General features: G+C 41.5%; 1 protein-coding gene across 1 annotated transcript; it reads left to right on the top strand.

Moving 5' to 3' along the window:
* Positions 1 to 1,669: 1,669 nt before the first annotated feature.
* On the top strand, positions 1,670 to 20,366 carry LOC117745294 (aromatic-L-amino-acid decarboxylase-like). The gene is made up of 14 exons (XM_034553522.1): positions 1,670 to 2,083; positions 2,629 to 2,836; positions 5,659 to 5,772; positions 5,861 to 5,980; positions 11,684 to 11,818; positions 12,349 to 12,492; positions 13,036 to 13,102; positions 13,418 to 13,512; positions 15,234 to 15,301; positions 16,041 to 16,117; positions 17,106 to 17,125; positions 17,253 to 17,351; positions 18,400 to 18,501; positions 19,015 to 20,366. The coding sequence occupies exons 1-14, from the start codon at positions 2,073 to 2,075 to the stop codon at positions 19,210 to 19,212; spliced, it is 1,458 nt and encodes a 485-aa protein (XP_034409413.1). The 5' UTR covers positions 1,670 to 2,072; the 3' UTR covers positions 19,213 to 20,366.
* Positions 20,367 to 21,393: the final 1,027 nt, after the last annotated feature.

The raw sequence follows: 21,393 nt of genomic DNA, 5'->3' as shown, positions 1-21,393 counted from the left end.
CTGCATCCTTCCCTTATTCATTAAGTTATTAAGACACCTTAATGAGGCTTTTAATCAGGTTTATGAAATTGTCCTTTGGCAGATTGTATTGTGAGAGAATGCGTTTATAACAATCTGTACGAATAGATTGTTTTAGATGTAAAAATGCTTTTTCTGGCCAAGCTTTTCTGTTCATGTCAGTCCATAAAATGAAAGGAAACTAAGCTATGATCAGACTAGCTTAATATGTTAAGAGGGTCCAGGGTTCTTACATACATGTGCAAGCTTATACAAACCGTGTCAAGGACCATGGCTGTGTGTGTGTCCATGCTGCTTTTCTGAACACATTAAAGCCATATTTATGGGAATAACTTATCAATACTTTATTAATAAGTAAATGTGTCCTCGTAGTGGAATCTTAATCGAATCTTAAAAATAGTGACCTCGCAACTGCTTTTAGTACACTTTTTTATCTTTGTTTGAACTTGTTGATAATGTATGGTTTTAATGGGATTGCAGCAAATATGTGGTTTTCCATTGAAATTGATTGCAACTTTCAAAACCAATATTTCCCTCGCCCTTATTGCCTATAAATCAATAAAAAATGGGAATTACATCAACCCAATTAACTTGCCCAAGATCCCTTGGCTCTTATTAAAGGATCAAGACTTGTATATATTTCCTCATCCAAATTGTTTTGGTGTAAATTGCCTAGTTTTGGTACATTAAACAGGGTCTATGGATTATCTTGACTAACCCGGTCATGATTTCTGAAAAGAGATATCGTTCTTTGGTCATTTTTGTCGGTTTGAGCGCAACAAGCTGAATGCCATACAGCAATATATTCAATAAAAGGGTCATATCCAAGTCTTTCCAACTGTCCCCATACATGCACCTCCCCTGTAAATGTGTCACGTATGTTATTTTCGATTGATGGTGTTATGAAGAGCTCCACTGCTGATTTCATGTCTTGGACATGGCTGACAGCATCTCTGGTGGGGCCTGGAACCATTTTGATGACAAGTGGGGAGACGGACCGTAATAACTTTCTATTTTTGGAAGGTATTGTGTTGAGAGACACATGCTGGTGGTTGAGAGACAACAGGTGTCACAGAGCGAAGACCAGGGACCCAAGCACGACGCACAAAACAGAGGTAACGGATAATAATTAGTGATGTGTCCTTTCGTGTCGAGGCCTCAAAGCGGGTGTCGAGTAATCCAGGAAGATTTGTGTGAAGCGTGTATCGAGGCTTGTGTTGATGACGTTCGAAGCCTCGCGAGCCGGCCGTACCACGTGACTGATTCAGAAAATGGTTTGTATTTGGTGCGCGATTCGAAATAAAAGGGGCAGCGAAACGCAACGGATTCCCCAATCACATTTTGTGGACTTGGGACTTTATTGCGCATTTGTTTGCAAAGTATTCAAGCTTCTTTTTTTGCGATTGAACCAGCAAGAAAGAGGAGATGAACATTTTGAGCTGTTAGCTCTTAATAAGGTATGCACCATTGTTAAATATTCTCTCTACCCCAGCTTTATCTGTGCCCTATGAAAGGGTATTTTCATAAGCCCAACACTGTGGACATGTTGCTAAAAAAAAAATTTAATAAAATGTTGTCCCTAGTAACATAAGCACAGTCTCCCCAATTTGTTTCCACTTTCCCTTTTGACCCCACCATTGTATTATGAAGACAGACACCATATTAATAAGTTCATAATTCATGTATTTCCATCACAAACATCATTTGTTCACTAATTCAATTCAAAGCTTCACACACACCAAAGTCATGGTGTCGTTATAATCACTCTGCCCGTTTTACATTTTATTGTCCACTTGAAGGCGCAGTAGAGCAAATGAAGCATCATGAAGCTTCGGTCCATGAGTGAACCAATTGGATGGAAAGCTTCAATGCTTCTGGAAGCTTCATCTTGCCATCACTAATAATAATCCTTTACTGAGTTTCCAGCAGGAACAGAACATACAGGAACAGAGAAACAAACTACTAAACACTGCAGAACTTGGTCGGAAAACGAGACAATCTGGCAGAGGACAAGTGCAAGTGAGGGCACCTAAATAGGGAGTGACTATGAGGGGATGGGCTGCAGGTGAGATGTCATCAGAGGAGGATGCCTCACAATCAGTCTCAGACACGTTCTCCTCTGTGTCACTTTCATGGTCCAATCAATATCTTCACGGGAACCATATTTTCCCCTCCCCCACGTCATGTGAAGTATCAGTGGTTCTCACACTACTATGGTTATGTTAGGTTAGGGTCCTAAAGCTTTTTGAAGATTATAAAATTGCATGTTATATTGACCTCAATATCATCCAAGGTAACAGAAGGGTTAAATGTATGTTTAGGTGTAGGTGAGGACGGATATTGACAGAGAGTAAATAACGTTATTCAACACAATGTTGTGCTTAATATGTCAGGTGTGTGATTTTTTTATGGTTGGAGACTTGTTGATGCGTGTTGAGTGTATTTAAATGCCTTCACCCATCAATGGTTCAATACTTGGGCTTTATTGTTGTACCTTCTAATCTAGTCCTGGAAAATTATTATCAACATTTAACACCTGTCATTAGATATTTTTGAGAGTTATACACCACCACCAAGGTGAGAAATAAATGCTTCTGTGCTGTATTCCAGTGGCACGATGGATGCAGCAGAGTTTCGGCGCAGAGGGAGGGAGATGGTGGACTATGTGGCCGACTACCTGGAGAACATCGAGGAGCGTCCGGTCAGCTCAGACGTGGAACCGGGGTATCTTCGTTCCTTGATCCCCACTGAGGCCCCACTGGAGCCTGATAATTATGATGACATTATCAAAGATGTGGAGAGGGTCATAATGCCAGGGGTAAGGTTATACTTTTGTTGATTTGTGGATGCACACATTGGCATTGTAGTGGGACGGATTTGCATGTGTTTTTCTGCAGTGTAATTCAGATTAGTCAGCAATTCGAAAGTAATACTGGTGTAGAAAACATAGCTTTCCTATTGTGGAATCATGACAATAGATTTAGAAATGTATTCAAGTAATCTGACTACCACTAGCTGCTTAACCCTGTAAGACCCAAGCATAGAAATAATATCTACATCTTTTTTTTAAAAGTCAGATGATGTTGTAAGAGTCTTCTGATGCAGATAATGAAGGATTAATTAATTACGTTTTTAGGGAAACTAATGGTTAATTTGGAGTGTGTATTGCTTACAAAGCACTACAGTACATTTAATTAATAATAATCACCCAACAGTTATTTTTATGAATCATAATTTATTTTAAAAAGATAAAAACTGGAATAAAAAGAAAATGGTAAAAAAAAAATTTCAAGTATAACTAATTACAATGCAAATTAATCCTATTCAGGCAATACATTGCACTGATGGGACACAATACTGTCTGGCTAGCCTAATGTGCTCTCTACTTACATTTACAAAAGGAAAATACAACACCCCCAGAACTCTTACATCCCCATATTCCAGAACATGTACACCTCTCCCTGAACAATACACCATACATGCAACCCCCACAATCAAAAACATTTACACCTCTCCCTGAACAATGCACCATACATGGAAACCCACATTCAAAAACATTTACACTTGTCCCTGAAGAACCATCCTCTAAAGCATTCTACAAACATTATCTGGCTTGTGTAACAAAGAGATATTTGGGCAAACCAACAAAGTCCAGATAAAAAAAACAGTTGACTATCTCACTGCGAACATAGAAATAACATAGGGTTATAACCCATTTAGAATGATTAAAATCTGGTCTAAACTTAAAATTATAACAAATAACCCATTTGTAAAGTGTGAATCATCAAATACATTATATTTCTGTAAGTATTTATCCTGTATCTGAACATCCAAGAAGTGGAATGTCTCCATGTAGTGTGCAAGGTGCACATGCTATTTTAGCTACCATTTTCACCCAACGTTGTAAAATTACAACAATGACATAACAAGCTGAAAATCTAATGTGATGCATTAATTCCACAATAACTTAGTATTTACATGAACTACATATTCTAACAATCACCCCAAAAAATATTTCATGGAATTTACTTACTTCAATGTTGATATATCCAGTTGAATGAAACAAGGAGAAAAGTTTGCAGGTAGAGTGAGTTCATGGCCTTATGGCCAGACCTATATACACATTTACGATCCAATAGCATTGCAAGTGTTGTGGAGTACAACCCAACAATTAATGAGCAAACGGAGTCCGGTGAACTAAAGTTATTTCTAAATATTTATTCAGTAATAAAAAGCAGAGTTAATGCTCCCGTACAGTTAAACGTGCACGGTCCCAAATTGAACATCCAACAGGGTTGAGTGTCCAAGGAAAAGGCGCTTAAACAGAGTGTGCGGAAGCTTCATATAGGATTCCTCTTGTGAGGTCCTATTGGGTTAAAAGTCAAAAATTATGCAGACGGGGCATGGTTTATTCCAAGTCGTCCGGTAGGAGCACTGGGTATTTTCCACCCACACCGGCTCACGTCCCGGCTTCTTCTTATCAGTGTTTGTGCAAGTTGTCGGGGTGCAAGGGTGGGGGCATGGTCGGGGCTGGCATAATCCAGTCTGCAGGATGGGGTGCCCTTGACTAACGGCTGGGATGCCACCGTGTATCTTCCTCTCCTTTGCCCTAGTCAATGATAAGGGCAGTGTGTGTGCTGGGACCGGGCGCTCCCTTCTGAGTTCGGCCTTGGGCTCTCGTAACTCGGCGCAAACTTACCTGACCTTAACGCTAGAGTCAATGCTGTGTGTTGTTTAGGCTGAAGCAAGCTAATGTGCAGATTTACCTTAATGCTGTAATAAAATGCTCTACACAAGGCAAGACAATAGGACCCATTGACTATGTAAATGTGGTCTTTCCCCAAAAAACGTTTTTGCAAATGTGTTTTTTGGAGAGATAAAAGTGACGTTGTAATATTACAACCAGGGGTCTTACAGGGTTAACTGTATTCCCTTATCAAAAAATAGTGGCATTACTATTAAGGCAATATGTCCATGTGTTCAAATCACTTAAGTAATTTACTATAACACTAATAAAGCAAAGATGTTTCCAAATCCCATGATGCAAGTAGCTTTTTAACCCAGCAGCAGTTGATTTGAATATATTTCATCGCATAGTTTATATGAAGGGAAATAGAATCTTCAAATTATTAATGTTGCATTTAGTATTGTTGATCCGAAAGTTGGGAATTTCTTTCATATTAATATATACAACTTTACTACTAAGCTTTACTACACCTTTTGATAGGACAGTTATACTGTAAACCAAGGAAGGACAAGGAAAGATACAATGGAATCAAGTGCCATGAGTGTGTTAGAGAGAGAGCGACAGAGGGGAAGATAAGGTGGAAGATTATTGCACGCAATGTTGTTGTAAGTTATTTAAAATGTACTCAGAAGGCTGCGCATACAGGTTTCTATTGCAATAAAACAGCTTTTACGTTTAGCATTTTACATTTATTTGTGGTTCAAGAGGTGCCAGTCTGTGAAAAGCACCTACTGTGGTATCCGGTCTACCGAGAGTGAGGAGCATTGTTCACTATTACTAAAACTGTAATATATAACAATAGTTATTTTGGCAAGCACTCGCTCCTAATGACGAACTATAAGATAAGGTCTTCTTCTCTAATTAATTATTTACATGTTTAATCTTTTTTCCAGATCACCCACTGGAACAGTCCATACTTTTATGCCTACTTTCCAGCTTCTACCTCTTACCCTGCCATGTTGGCTGACATGCTATGTGGAGGCCTTGGCTGTATTGGATTCACCTGGGTAACAAACACTTTGCTGTGTCTCTGTATACAACACTGTATTTTATTATATATGTAGTTCATATTTATATGTGTGCATGTGTTTTCAGGCTGCCAGCCCAGCCTGTACAGAGTTGGAGACAGTGATGTTAGATTGGCTGGGGAAGATGCTAAAGCTGCCAGACTACTTTATAACCGGGACTCATGGCCGCGGAGGTGGTGTCATCCAGGTAAGTTTATTTTGTGTGAAAGGTTTTCTGGCAGCCAAAGGAGTAAAACTAACCCTTCTAACATTCATACTCTTCTGTGGTTTTCAACATGTGTTAAGTCAAAGGATGACATTTTATAGGCTTACAGGAACTCACAACTGAGGTCTCCCTGAAAACATATTCATCAGCAATTTGTGTACTATTAATTTGTCCATCCATCCATCCATTTTCAATACCGCTTATCCTCATTAGGGTCGCGGGGCTTTGGAGCCTATCCCAGCTGACATAGGGCGAAGGCAGGGGACACCCTGGACAGGCCGCCAGTCCATCGAGGGCACATGTAGGGACATACAACCATTCACTCTCACATTCACACCTATGGGCAATTTAGAGATCAATTAACCTGCAGCATGTCTTTGGACTCTGGGAGGAAGCCGGAGAGCCCGGAGAGAACCCACGCTGCCACGGGGAGAACATGCAAACTCCACACAGAAGGACCGCTCCGACCGGGAATTGAACCCGCGGCCCTCTTGCTGTGAGGCGACAGTGCTAGCCACTACACCACCGTGCAGCCCAATTTACATTTGTCGTCATTTTCTCTCCCTGATTCAGCTGAAAATTGGCAGGAAATTGCCTTTTCAATATGTAGCAAGACTATTATTATAAACCTTATAGCAGGTTCAAAAAGAACCTTCTGGTGACAATAGATTTCCCTTGTTACACCCACATGTGAGTCACTGAGACTTCCCGCCTGTCGTCGTCGGGCTGCGCGACACATGAAGGCGACGGGGCAAAGCTCGCCTCGGGACCCTCATCGCCCGACTGGGGGGAAACCACGGAGCGACCGGGTTGGTTTGGATTCAGGGGTGCGTTGCCCGGGTGGTGCAGAGGTGTCGTCCGCAGGCCGGCGTTTCTTTCGGTTGAACCTGAGGCGGTCCGTCCGGGTGGGCACTTGGAACGTCCTGTCACTTCGGAGTGACGATCACCTGCCTCTGTTATCTTCGGAGCTGATCAGGTTGGGCATTGGCATATCGGCTCTCTCTGAGGTGAGGCGGCCTGGAAGTGGTGAGATCAGTGTGGATAGATACACCTACTACTGGTCTGGCCGCTCCGATGGCTACCATACCCAGGGAGTAGCTGTGGCCGTTGCCGATCGGTTGGCTCCGATGGTGGTGGAGGTCACTCCTGTCAACAAGCGTATCATGATGCTGAGAATTACCCATTCCTTAGGGGTGATATCTCTGGTCTCTGTGTATGCTCCGACCGGGGTGAGTAATGTTTCCGTGAAGGAGGCATTCTACTCCAAACTCAATTCGGTGATTGATGGTTGTCCACGGACACCCTCCTTGTCCTGGGAGACTTCAATGCGGTACTGACACAGTTGGCTACGAAACATGTGTCGGTCCCCATGGCTCTGGGCTAAGGGATGAAAGCACCTCTATGCTCCTTGACTTTGCTAAAGGTCGAGGGCTTAGGATCGCTGGATCTTGGTTCGAGCGCTCTAAGCCACGACGCTGGACTTGGAATTCAAACACTGGCACCGTGGCAAAGGAGATCGACCATGTTCTTGTGGATGGTCGTTGGAGACTGCTGGTCAATAATATGAAATGACGTGTTCGTGATGGGATTCGACCCCCTCCCCCCTCTCAGAACGGAAAAGTCTATCATGCGTATGTGTTACCCACTAGACAATAGAGGAACACTTGCAATATGGACATTTTCTGTATATTAAGGCCTTAAAGTTGTATGCCAACAGATACTGGTGAACACAGTTTTCCTCCAATACTCACCATAACTCACAATTCTCTCTATCAATCTCCTCTCTCAAACCCCACATTGTTGATTGACACTCAGTATGTAGCAGAGTTATGCTGCGTTCACACCAAAAGCGTTGCGAATATTCACAACGCTTTTGGTGTGAATGCAGCATTAGGCACCAAAACGTTCAAACATGTAAAACCAATGAAACGTGAAGCACCTGTGACGTTCGACGCTTCGGACGTCATCAGTAACGTGACCGTTGTCATTTGATACAAGCTCAGATACTTGGAGTCGACACACGGCGGTTCAGTAGACTGACTCAAGCTTCGGAGCTCTGGTATCGTTTTCCCATCTCTACTAAACACGTCTCTGGCCAAATATCAGTAACAAATCTGTGTTCTTAACACTTCTCAAACTATATATTGGGGTTGTTAAACTTATATTTCTTGGGGTGTAAGTCCCGTTGTTGGTTCCCTTTCATTTCGCCCTCCCTTAAGGCCTCGTCACAAAAAGTAGCACAAAGTATTGTGAAAGAACACACAATTATTTGCATGAGAATGCAAAAGATATTGCGAGGGAACGCAAAATATCTTGCGGTGACCCTCATGGGGCTCAATATGATTGCCTGTTTGTGGGCATAATGTATAAATATGAGTGGTTTACATTTTTCAACCATTCTGCTGTGACAAAGATCCAAGTAGGATCGATGGAGAAATATGTAGGCTTCTCCTTTTTTTTTTAACCTGGCAGCCTTTATTTAAAGTCCACCAGCTCACGTTGATTTCCCCCACCAACCACCAATAAGCTTTGGAAACCTGTTGCAAAAGTTCCTAGCTGAAGAGAAACTGCAATTGCTCTTAAGGATAAGGGGTGTTGATCCAGATCAGGTCAGGTATGGGGGCATGCGCCAAGGCAGCACGTTGCTGCGTTCACCTTCCGACGGTTCTCCCAGGGTCTCCGTATGGCCATCCTCAAGGCGGACACTCATCCCAGCCCCATCCCACCGAAGTAACAGAGACATGGACAACACTGCCTAGGTAAGTGAATGTCTCCGTGAACTTAACATTCTCGCCACACACAGGAACAGACTCGACAGTCGCATCCAAGACATCATTGAAAGCCTGAACCTTGGTCTTGATCCAGGAGATACGCAGTCCCTGCGGTTCTGACTCCTCACCCAGCGACACGAGGGCCCCAGTGAGAACATCTAATGACTCTGCGAAGATGACTGCATCGTCGGCAAAGTCCAGATCTGAAAATCTGTCATTACCAAACGAAACCCCGCAGCCACTTGCCACCGACATCCTCCCAAGTATCCAGTCCATGCACGCGTTGAACAGTGTGGGTGCTAGGACGCATCCCTGACGCACTTACTGGGAAGAAGTCAAAGATACTGTCTCCACACCTCACCGCGCTCACAGCCCCGGAGTACAGATTTGATATAATAATAATAATAATAATAATAACACATTTGTTTTATAAGGCGCCTTTCAAGGCACTCAAGGTCGCCGTACAACATATTTAAAAATCGGACACAATTTAAAAAGCAGCACAGTTAAAAGCAGAACAGTCTGCAGCAGAGCAACCCAGAGGGGAACACGTCAGGCATAGGCCTGCCTGAAAAAGATACCAGGGTTAGCAGCTTTGGGGGAACTCCGCGCAGCTCAAGGATCCGCCACAAAGCAGCCCGGTTCAACGAGTCAAACGCCTTACGGAGATGAACGTAGGCTGCAAGCAGGCCACACAGAAACTCATGCGGGCGCTCACTGAGGACCCGAAGCGCTAGAATACGGTCTATCGTTGATCTCTTGGGTGTAAAGCCAGACTGCTCTGGGCGCTGGTGCGCGAGCAGGTGCTGGCGAATCCTGTTCAGAATTATCCTCGCCAGAACCTTGCCTGGTACAGAGAGCAGCGTCACACCCCTGTAGTTGTTGCAATCCCGGCGATCACCCTTCCCCTTCCAGAGAGGGGCCTTGGGAAGGGTGATCGTCGGGGAACTAGTCAGGGGAACTAGTCAGTTCGGAAGATCTCCGTACTCTAAACAGAGCACAGGACTGCATGCAAGGACACGAGTGCCGGATCACCTCCAGCCTTGAGGGGTTCAGAATGGATACCTTACCCCCTTTCAACTGCTTGACCACAGCTCACGTTTCAGCAAGCGAAGGTGGCACACAGTTGATCGGGGGGTCCGCAGGCAGAGGCACAGCATCCATATCGTCCAATCCACGAGACGGAGCGTCTGCCTGGTAAAGACGCTCAAAGTATTCGGCCCAGCGGGCTCTGATCTTAGACTCTTCCGATCAGCCGCAGAGAAAAAAAAAACCTCCTCGACCCATGCGAAACTCCAAGGCACTCGGCCGCCACTTCCAGAGTTTTAGTCTTGAAGCTTGTCAACTGTTCCTCAGGGCCACCCCGGAGCACCCAGCCCTCCAAGACCGTCCCCAAGTCTGGGGGGCAAACTCCTCAGCTACCCCCTCGTCCCGGAGCCTACCAACATCCAAGCGAGTTTGCCTGGAAGCCGACGACCTCGCGGACTTGAGTCGCAGCCCAAGAGTCGCCACGACAAGCCTGTGATCAGTGCAGAGAAATTGAGCACTCCGAACACGTCATTTCATATTATTGACCAGCATTTAGTTTTATTGCAATGTAAAAAACAACATCGATAACGGTTGTATACAACATCAAATCTATGAATTAACATGCAGCTTTCATTGACTTTTACTGCAGAAATGTGAGATTGAAACATTGAGGTGTTTTGATAGTGTTTCTACACACTGTCAAATGGCTGCTTTAATTTTGACGGGTGACTGTGGGTCAGTGGTTAGCATGCCCGTCTTTCAATCAAGAGGTTGGCAGTTCAATCCCCGCCTTAGTCGATGTGTCCTTGAGCAAGATACTTAACCCTGCATTGCTCCCCGTAGCTGTGTCTATGGTGTATAATGTAAAGTGTCTTTGAGTATCTAGAAAAGCACTATATAAATTAAATGGATTATTATTATTATTAATTTCAGTCTGCCACCAGATATCGCTGTTCTTCTTCAAAGTGAAGCTTCGAATCCTTTTCGGTACAAATGGGAAGAAAGCCTCAATGCTTCAAAAGGCTTCATCCGCCCATTCCTAGTGTTTAGTAAAACAAACCAGAAGTATATAAATATTAATAAAATGTTGTCCATAGTAACATAAGCACAGTCTCCCCAATTTGTTTCCACTTTCCATTTTGACCCCGCCATTGTATTAAAAAGACAGACACCATAGTAATAAGTTCATAATGTATGTATTGGCATCATAAACATCATTTGTTCATTTATTCAATTCAAAGCTTCACACACACCAAAGTCATGGTGTCACTCTGCCTGTTTTACATTTATTGTCCACTTGATGGTACAGTACAGCAAATTAAGCATCATGAAGCTTCGGCCCATGAGTGAACCAATTGGATGGAAAGCTTCATCTCGCCTTCACTTATAAACAGAGATCAAAAGGTAACTCCATGCTCCAAAATAATACAAAGATTGTGACCACTTACCACCTCACATATGGAGTAAGTAGTCAGATGGCATGACAATAAAAGAATGTCTGAAACTCACCAAGAGCTACCACATGGCAAGGACAGGGGCCAAAAGGGAGTGAGGCAATGACAACAGGTGCCTTTTTATATGCTGGCGCTGATTGGGGAGGAGCCAGTCTGAGGGCTGCATTCAAAACCCTACCCTTCCTTCTCTGGGGAGCGTTCCCCACTACATTTACAATACTTTTCTTCTTTTCTTCTTCCATTCCTTCTCAGATATATATCTAGATCCACTCAGCTGCTCCCAATGCAACGGTACATTAATAAGATGCAACAACCTGTACTCTGTATCAAATTATACCAAAAGTAGGATTATGTAAATACAGGAAACTATTAAGTCTGGTTTAAACAGTGGAGAGGCAGTGCTTTACAAATTCCCTCTCATTCTCCAACAGGGATCAGCCAGTGAGGCAACCCTGATGGCCTTGCTCGCTGCCCGCTGTAAAACACTCAGAAGGATTCGAGCCGCCAACTCCGAATTATCAGAAGGTGAAATCCGATCCAAACTGGTGGCGTACACCTCTGAGCAAGTAAGCACAAAGAAATATTTACAATCTCACTTTTGCCATGGTTAATGCAAAGGCTAAGCTAAGTCTCATTCTAATTCGATCCACATTTTTGACTTGACTCATGCGTTTTTAATACTTCCTCAGATATTGTCTCAGTCAACAAGGTTCAGTAACAATGACATAGTTATTCAGTGATTTTGTGAGACAGAGAGTCATTCAGGCAGTAGCTAGCTCTGGTCAGGTTTAATACCAGGCTGACTGTGATTGGGTTAGGAAGTCGCCTGAGGGCCACACAGACCTTTTATAGGGAGAACAGTTGATGGTGTTTCTACTGAAGAACACCATTCAAATCTAATCTCTGGGTGCACATGCCTTGTGTCTTGTGTGTATTTCTTTCTGCTTAGTATTATATTGTAGATAATTAGTGCAGGCTTATCTCCACAATATAACCATATAAAATCATTCATTAACCATGAATAAGAAATAAGCTGTTAAGATTTGTCTTCTTAGCAACCGCAGATATTTCACATATGTTGCATATCTTTCCGAAGGCTCATTCCTCAGTGGAGCGTGCTTCTCTGATTGGAGACGTGACCATTAGGATGGTTCCCACAGATAGCACCTATGCTGTCAGAGGAAGCATGCTTAAGAAGATGCTGGAGGAGGACAAAGCAGCTGGACTCATCCCTTTCTACGTAAGAAGACACAAATCTGCATCCATGCAGCCGACTATCACAAAGCTATTGCACAAAGACAGACACAAAAATCAACTCCATCATTAGATATGATACATTTTTTACTTTCATCAGTCATTACTTTCTGTTGCTATACACTTACACACCTGCTCAGTCAAATACAATGATACAATATGTGTGATGCTGCTGTGCACACCCTAAGGCTTCTGCTGAAGGATAACATTGTTTGTGTTGAACCTAAAGTATCTGGTTAAGGACAATAATTCCTGTGAATAATATATTCAGGAGGCTACAATGGTCCAGCAGATTGGAATCATCTGTGTGTATCATAAGTGACGACCGGATCTACCTTTTGAATAAACTAATTGTATCTGTGTTTGTACGAAAACCATTTGTTACAGTAGCTGCAATAACTGTGAATTTGTATTTTATTGTTTTTTCAACCTTGTTAAGATCCAATCTGTGACATTGAGAAAGAAAGAACATGGCACGGGTAACCCAGCACTTTAGGGTGTTGATGATTTGTATGTTGGTGTCTTTCAGTTCTGTGCGACCCTTGGTACCACGGCATCCTGTGCTTTTGACAATATTACCGAACTGGGGCCAATCTGTGAGTTAACATTTGCATCAGAATACACTTTTTGTTTTTGTTTTACAAGAGGAAAAGCATTGTCATGCCCTATTAGCTGTATTAGCTTTACAACACACACTTTGATTTGAGGCTAGGGTATTTAGAAGGAACATCCAAATCATAAGGGTGTCATGGTATATGTAATGATCCTGAATAATACCTACCTAAAATCAGATAACTTCAATTAATAGATTGATGTGTTATGAATATATGTTTGTAGAAATCAGTGCTTGTATTGCCAGAAGTAATCATTTTACGGATGTTAATAACCCCTCTGTTTTGTGTGTGTTCCAGGTAATAAGGAAAATGTGTGGATGCACATTGATGCAGCATATGCAGGGAGTGCATTCATCTGTCCTGAATTTCGGCCTTTGTTGAATGGCATTGAGGTGTTTAAAAACACGCATTCATGTTCACACAGTGCATGAACACTTTAACACAACAGAGTTTTGACACGGTTGTGCAATAAACCAATTAGGGGGCCATGGTTTATATTATAGTTAGACTGTGTAAAACACTACAATAAATATGAGCAAATATATTGATGTTATACATAAAATTAAACAGAAAACTTGGGCTACAAGAATCAGTAAGCCATTTCCACACAACTCAAACACCAACTGAAAAAATTATTAAAATATCATAATCATCATTTTGTCAGCCCACAGCACGTTTTCGGAACTAGCAACTCGTAGCTCGGTGCTATCAGAAATAGACAGATAGCAAAGATCAAGAGGATTCTAAACATCTTTAGAAAATCCTTCTGCACCAAAGCATCACCGAGATATGACCTAAAGAACACAGCAACATGAATCGCTTTAGCGCTTTGCAGTCACAAATGTTGCACAGATGGTGCCCAAATGCCCATTTTGCCTAATTAATCTGTACTAAAACCTCTCTATCTTTGTTCTGCTTTACTTTTGCAAAGTCAAACTTTGCAGAGAGACTGTTCACATATGTTGCTATGATCTCTGTGACCTTTTCTCTGCATCCTTCGAAGAGATAATCATCCTGAAAGTGTTATGTGCGCAGCTGCAGGACACTGGACCCAAACACCGTCAACACTGGAAAAGGCTACTTTAATGCTCAACAGGATTCAAACAAAACAGGCTCACACACATGATCTAGACAAGCCGAACCGACCAAGGGGAATGACACGAACGGGACTTAAATACAGAGGGCTGGTGCAGGTGATTGGAGACAGGAGGAAACAATCAGGGACAGGGCAGACAATCACAGGGACAGGAAGTGCAGAGAAACAGAGGACACGAGAGACAAGGACTTCAAAATAAAACAGGAAACACGACACACGACACGACACAACACTACAGATCCTGACAGAAAGTGCTTTTTTTCCCTAGGCAAACCTGAAAATTCAATTCTTTCATCTTTTTGTACTCTTAACCAGTAACAAATATACTAATATTTACACATTTGAACAAAAGCACACATGGGTTGCCTTTTATTATAACACATTAATCAAATAGCCTTTGTGGTTGCTGAGATACATCGTTTTTAGTTTCAAGCAGAAACCTAAACAATAGATTGGTTTTCAAAAGGTTAAATCAGTCAATATGGCAACTGTCAGCCAGGAGTCTGTCTCACATTGTCTCTTTACGCTGTGTTATTGCATTTGTGGAGGTAGAGAAACGGATATTACAAGAGATAGCCAACAAACGGATGATAAGGAAAGGTTTTTCTCCCTTTGATTAAACCTCGGCCAGGAAAGGGTTATTTTTCTTGTGCTCTGTGAGCTGTTGGCTGGATGTTCCTCTTTTGCATTTCAAATAAATCGTGTCTGCTTTAGTCCAGATAATGCTGTTGGTGAAAAGGTTGTCTCTGCATCAGTAATGGAAAATTAAGATGTATTATTGAGTGTGTGTTGGCCAAAACACATTGTTCAAGCTGTGCTGAAACATTAGAAAATATTAGCACTTTCATGAACAATTATTCCATTTCTATTTCTTCTTGGCAACTTCTTAGATCTTGGTAAAAAATATACAGCAGAATATGCAGACTTGACTGAAAGCTACTGATATTTTTTTTTTGCATCATACCTTTTTTATTCCAGAGAATCATTATCATTACTTCATTATTGTTTCTTTTAAAGTTTGCAGACTCTTTCAACTTCAGCCCACACAAATGGCTTTTAGTCAACTTTGACTGCTCTACAATGTGGTAAGTTATGCATTTTAATATACTGTGTGAGACCAAACTGGTCGTAAGTTTCAGTGCCCAATTGGCAAACTCTCATTCAAGCGTGATGAGTAAGCAGGGAATGTTTGAACATTCAATACATGAAATATGAAAAAAATTAAGTGTGTCTAAATCACAAAAATGTATCACATTTGTTTACCTGTTTCTCAAGCAAACTGGTAGTGGAGATTGCTATTAGAAATGTGTGGTGTGGTTTTTGTTCTTCACGAGTCATTAAAGTATTTAGAGAAGCTTTTCACACACTGGAGAAACAATAGCATGTCAACAGGATGGCAGAGCAACATTTTGTTTTGGAGGAGGAGACATGCATTGTATGGAATTAATTTATGATATTTAAAATATTTTTTCATTTAACAATTTACCACGAGGCTCTCATGGTCCCATGAAGTAACAAAGAGTAGTCCATCTACATTACATTTTTACAGTAGAAATAGAGCTACGCCTCCCCGATGCCCATTTTGTCAGCATTGAACAAATGCTCTGCAAAAGGAGACAGATGGGTTTCAAACCTCAAGGAAAAATGTTGTGTGGAAGGAAAATGTTTTATATCTAAAGGTTTTATATCTGGTATTTATTTTAAATGGATATGTAATATATGGTGTAAAGATTTTTTTTCAACCCCTATTAACTATTAGTTTTATTGTCTTAGTATCTGTGCTCATTGCAATGAGTTTGAAGTTGAATCGAATCTAATCAACAGGGTGAAGAAGAGAGAGGACATCATTGGAGCCTTCAATGTGGACCCACTCTACCTGAAACACGAAAACCAGGAGTCAGGTTGAGTCATTTCACTTAAGTATTTGAATTCATGATCACAGATCAGGTCGGATAAATCTGGGGTCTATTGCATAACATAGTGGCAAAAATGAACAGTTGTGAACTTGTTTACTGTTCACATCGTGAGGAAGGTGGTTAGTGTACCAGTGTAGTGTAGCCTAAACCAGATAAACACAGGCATCAAGATAAATGTGTGACAATTAGACAGGTATGTGTGTGAGAGTGCTCTGGAGCTTGAGGAGATTTCTCAGTGTTTCGACTTGGGTATAGGGAATGCATTCTGTCAACAAGGTTTGAGGCTAGTGAAAAGTGTGTGTGTGTAAACAGTTTGTCTTTTGTGATACAGTTCTGTAATTATTTTCTACCTGTAGTTTAGCTAATTTAATGTATTTGTGATCCGTGAGGGCCCGCCTAAACAGTATGCCTTGCAGGAATACCTACCCTTACTCTGCCTCTGATTGGCTACTGAATGCTAACATTAGCCTAGCCAGGATACTGACCGGTGGTTCAAACTAGGAGGAGCGACCCCCATAAAAGGAAGACTACCTGGTCCGAATTACGGTTGGCCCAACGTTTTCGGGAAGCTAGAGTCGATAGCTAGCCAGCCAGCCAGTCAGCCTCACAGGGCCTTGGGATATGGGCAAGTCAGATCAAAGCAAGGGCCCGCAGAGTGTGTTGGAGAACCAGTGGGAGGGTGTGGGTATGCAGGGTGCAGCTGTCTGATGTCCATCCACATGTGGATTTGCAGCTTGTTTCGTAATCAAAATGTAAGCTGCAAATGTTCAATGTCAGAGCGTTGGTGATTCGCCTTCATCGGTGCAGGTTCTCTTCCGTTGCTTTACTATCTGCTTTCAGTATGATAATCTAAAGACGAGAATGCAGACTGACCCTAGAATAGCTCGATGATGCACCATTCACAATCTTCATTACTCCTTTGTGATGTGACATTTGTTTTTACTGATTCCTGAACTGTTTCTTTTTTCAACAGGGATTATCACAGATTATAGGGTAAGATGAATCAATATTTATTTAGTTTCTACAATTAGCTAGTAATCAAATAATCACAGTTGGCTTCAAATTTGCCAAGCTTAAAACTATAACCACTCTCTTACTCGCTTCCTCCTCCATCCTGTAGCATTGGCAGATTCCACTCGGAAGAAGATTTCGCTCACTAAAGATGTGGTTTGTCTTCCGTTCCTATGGAATCCAAGGCCTGCAGGCTTATATACGCAAGGTAGGAGACCAACTGAATGATCCACCATGTATCTTTGCCCTTAATGGGACAGTATGTAACGATTTGGTGGCATCTGGCGGTGTGGTTGCCGGTTGCAACCCGCTGACTACCCCTTTGTTCATATCTCCCCTCCCAAGACTGTCGTATCATGAGCTGCTGAGTGCAAAACCATGGTAACACTGTTCGCCTCGTTCAGAAGCCAACCTAATAATAATACTACTTTAAGAGCAATGGATTCGATACCACGGTTTTGCACTTTGAGGCTCACGTTACCGACACAAGTGTGTCGAAGAACTATGGTGGCCTTCAGGTACATTGTTCGGAGTTTTTACTCATGGTTGAATGCACTTATTGTAAGTCGCTTTGGATAAAAGCGTCAGCTAAATGACATGTAATAATAGTTTTTTCTGTACTGGGCTACTTTGGAGAAATGGCGGTGCAACACGGAGGACTCAGTGAAGAGGACATGCTCTCTATGTAGATATGAAGAGCTCATTTCAGGCTAAGAAGACAAAAGCGATTCTTAGTGTTTTACTATGCCTTCAATGTCCAGGTGGGCCATTTGATCATAAGCAGATAAATGTGTTTGTCAGAGCTTGTTTGATCGCACATTGTCATTTGAAATTTAAAAGGACTGCACTTACATTTCCTGGGAACAGATTTTGATTCAGACTATTTCATGTTGCAGAGTCTTGATTTTGAACGTAGCCTATAGGCAGTGCTTTCTACCACGGTGTGTACGACTATCCCTTAATATGCTCTATCAATCTAATGTGTTCTGCTATCAACAATTACAGATGGTTACATTTAATTCATAGACGGGGGATACAGTCTAGAGAGGTACAGACTGAATCAGTTGAAAATGTCCTCTGATCTCTTTGGCTCTTTGGTAATGATACAGCACTGCCACCTAGTGAGAATCATAGAAATGATTGGTTTTAATCTCTGCAGACTAATTAAAACATGTGGGTACCTTTATCTACATCCACACTACATTTTACAAACGGCGTATGAGTCATAGTACATTATTTATGTTTTTTCTTTGCAGCAAGTGGCCCTGGCCAAAGAATTTGAGAGTCTCGTGCGAGCGGACAAGAGGTTTGAGATCTGTGCCGAGGTCGTCATGGGACTGGTTTGCTTCAGACTCAAGGTACAATCATCCAACATTAAAGAACTGCGATATGATGCACACATAGATCTGACATGCGAGGTTCAACTGCAGCAGCAGAATTGTACAAAATGATTCCCTCGTACTTTTTGGTACATTATAGTTTACATTGGCTGAGGTCTATAGTTCATTTTAATAATGTTTGTCATAAAATGACACCAAATATGTATCTATTGTACTGGCCCAGTATTTCTTACACATATGACCTACCCTTCAAATGGCTAAATAGTCATCTGCAACTCAATTACAGGTGAGCTATGAAGCGACGAAGAAAATGTTGTAGTGTGAGTCATTTAAAAAAAAAAAATCATGGCATGAATGGAATAAACTAATCGGCTCATTCCTAAACATGGGTGACAACACAGTTCGGGGTGAATATAGAACTTCTAGTTAGGAAACACTACACAATGCACTATGACCAATAGCAATCCTGTCTGTTGAATATCTAAACAAGGTGAGCTTTATTTTTGTAACCTTTTATCTTTCTCCTCTCAGGGCTCCAATGATTTGAACCAGCTCCTGCTAAAAAGGATCACCAATAGCAGAGAGATCCACCTGGTGCCTTGCCAGCTCTCCGGCATCTTTGTCCTGCGCTTCGCTATCTGCGCACCCAGCACCGACTCGAGACACATCCAACATGCATGGAGGCACATCACGCAGCTGTCCTGTGAGCTGTTGCAAGAGAATCATTGACCAAAAGGCTGGAAAGGGGCTGTCCACCCTAATGCAAAAAGTAGGACCGATGTGAGGACACCAACTCAGAGTTCCATGTTGTAAATGTCAAATGTCATAAAGGGAATGAACAAGCAGCAGCAAGGTATCTTTCTGTCCGCAGCCATGTTATAGTAAACAGTGGTCATTATCTTGTTGGGTCAATGCGTGTGAAAATATCTTGTTACAAAACGTATATGAAAAGAAAAGAATGCAGGTTCCGGATATTAGCTTTTTTTTCGATCTGCAACTTCTCCCTTCCTTGACTTTGCTTTTTTCGCTAACTTTTTAATGATTATGTAATGCAATCATCCCGCTGCGGACCTATCATTTCTGTCTACGCCACTTCTGTGTTTTCTACGGGGGAAAAAAAACATGAGTTGGTTTGGGGTGAATTTATCGCACATTGTATGTGTGAATGAATTTGTGGGTATTGTTCTCTGGGTGGAAAAACAAAACATGGGTTGGTTTTGGGTGAATTTAGTGCACATTGTGTGTCTGTGAATGAATTGATGGGTGTTGTTCTCTGGGTGGGTGTGCAACAGGGCTTCATAGATTCTAAAGTTCGAGAATCCAAACATTGCTCCTAGGAATAAGGCAAACCAATTGTGCATTAATTTATTATTAATATAGAGGTCATGAGGTGAATTAGTGGTGGTTAATATATAATGGCAGGCATATGTTTGGATAAATAATTCCTATAACTTCATATAGTGTTTTAAGCACAGAGGTCCAGTATTTCCCAAAACTGTACAAGACAATCGCTCTTTATCCGTAAATCCATTGCATGAGCATGAAATGGTGCTACTTGGGGGTCTACAGTGTGTTTATCTATTAAGCTTATTCCCAATCAGTTATACATGGAATTTATTAGCGACACAGTCTTAACATAATCACCCTATAGTGTATAATTATGTTTCTGTGTTCAGAGATGAATTGATTATCAAATAGAGTTTAAAATCTAAGTGGTGCATATATTTTATATCGCCTGACTGCACATAAGATCATTCCAGGACAACATTGTGTGTACCAGGAATCTAGGATCCTTCACATCATCTACGACTTGTTGACTTCGTAGCCTCAACTTTCCTGCTAGTTGTCCACATCCACAATAAATACATATATATATATATACACACACAGTACCATATGTCCATCAGGAAATATGTAAATGTGTGGTTAGACGTCACCAAACCGTGTTGTTAATTCATGAGGTGTCAAAGTGTGACTCTGTTACTGCAAAGTTTTTTCTCGTTGGCTTGGCTGTGAGTTTATTTGAATAAAGTCTACTGTAGTCCGCCTAATGTTTGGATCTCTTTTTAAATCCTCATTAAAAGATTTTCAATATATCAGGGTCACGACAAAAGACTGAAGTGGGTGTCGTGGTCTTAACAAAACCAAACCACTGATGAGAGTATGAAATATCTCTATCTGGACACAACGATAGCTCAAACAGGCCATGACACGTTACAGGTTCTGTTCCCAGTATATTACTGAAAGAGTAGTGCAAATCCAGCTGTCCCTTCCCTTCAGTGTACTAAAATCAAGATTACAGGAATAGACACACACACCTACACGCACACAGACACACAATCAACACGCTGTGCTGCTCAGTCTTCTGAGCATCCTAATCCCTGAGGACAAAGTCATGCGTTCTATAAATACAGATGAGGATTCAGTATTAGATTAATTCTTAGCCCCTGATTACAGTCAACGGTAATGGCCTGTCCATTCACTTTATTCAAAAATATATATATTTTTTTTATTAGTTTGATCTGTAAAACACAAGGTCACGGTATGACAAGGTCATATTGCCTGTTTTTTAAGACAAAACTGTACATTTGGATGATGGTTAAAATATGGGCTTTTACAGGACCCTCGTTTCACTGTGGTTATTGTGTGGAATGTCAATTCCTAAAGGCACATAGAGGGACAGATGCAATGTAGAGGGAATTATTTTTTCAAATCCAAAAATAAGAATTGTTGGTCTATTCCTCTTTCACAAACAAAGAAACTATGATTTTTTTGTCTCTATGCATTTGTATTCTTTATTTAGAGCTGTATTATTGGGTTATAATTATCCATTATAATGTGTTGTGCTGTCCTTTAGATTTAATTATTGCAGCACAGCAAAAATGTAAAAGATTAAAGATGTAGAGCATA

Source organism: Cyclopterus lumpus, chromosome 16, assembly GCF_009769545.1.
Source record: "Cyclopterus lumpus isolate fCycLum1 chromosome 16, fCycLum1.pri, whole genome shotgun sequence".
NCBI classification, from domain to species: domain Eukaryota; kingdom Metazoa; phylum Chordata; class Actinopteri; order Perciformes; family Cyclopteridae; genus Cyclopterus; species Cyclopterus lumpus.
Note: the sequence above shows the minus strand (reverse complement) of the source record. Positions and strands in the feature narration are given on the sequence as shown.

Coding starts and splice junctions, on each gene's coding strand:
- LOC117745294 (XM_034553522.1), top strand. Junction 11,819..12,348: donor TGGCGTACACCTCTGAGCAA/GTAAGCACAAAG, acceptor ATCTTTCCGAAG/GCTCATTCCTCAGTGGAGCG. Junction 13,103..13,417: donor TACCGAACTGGGGCCAATCT/GTGAGTTAACAT, acceptor TGTGTGTTCCAG/GTAATAAGGAAAATGTGTGG.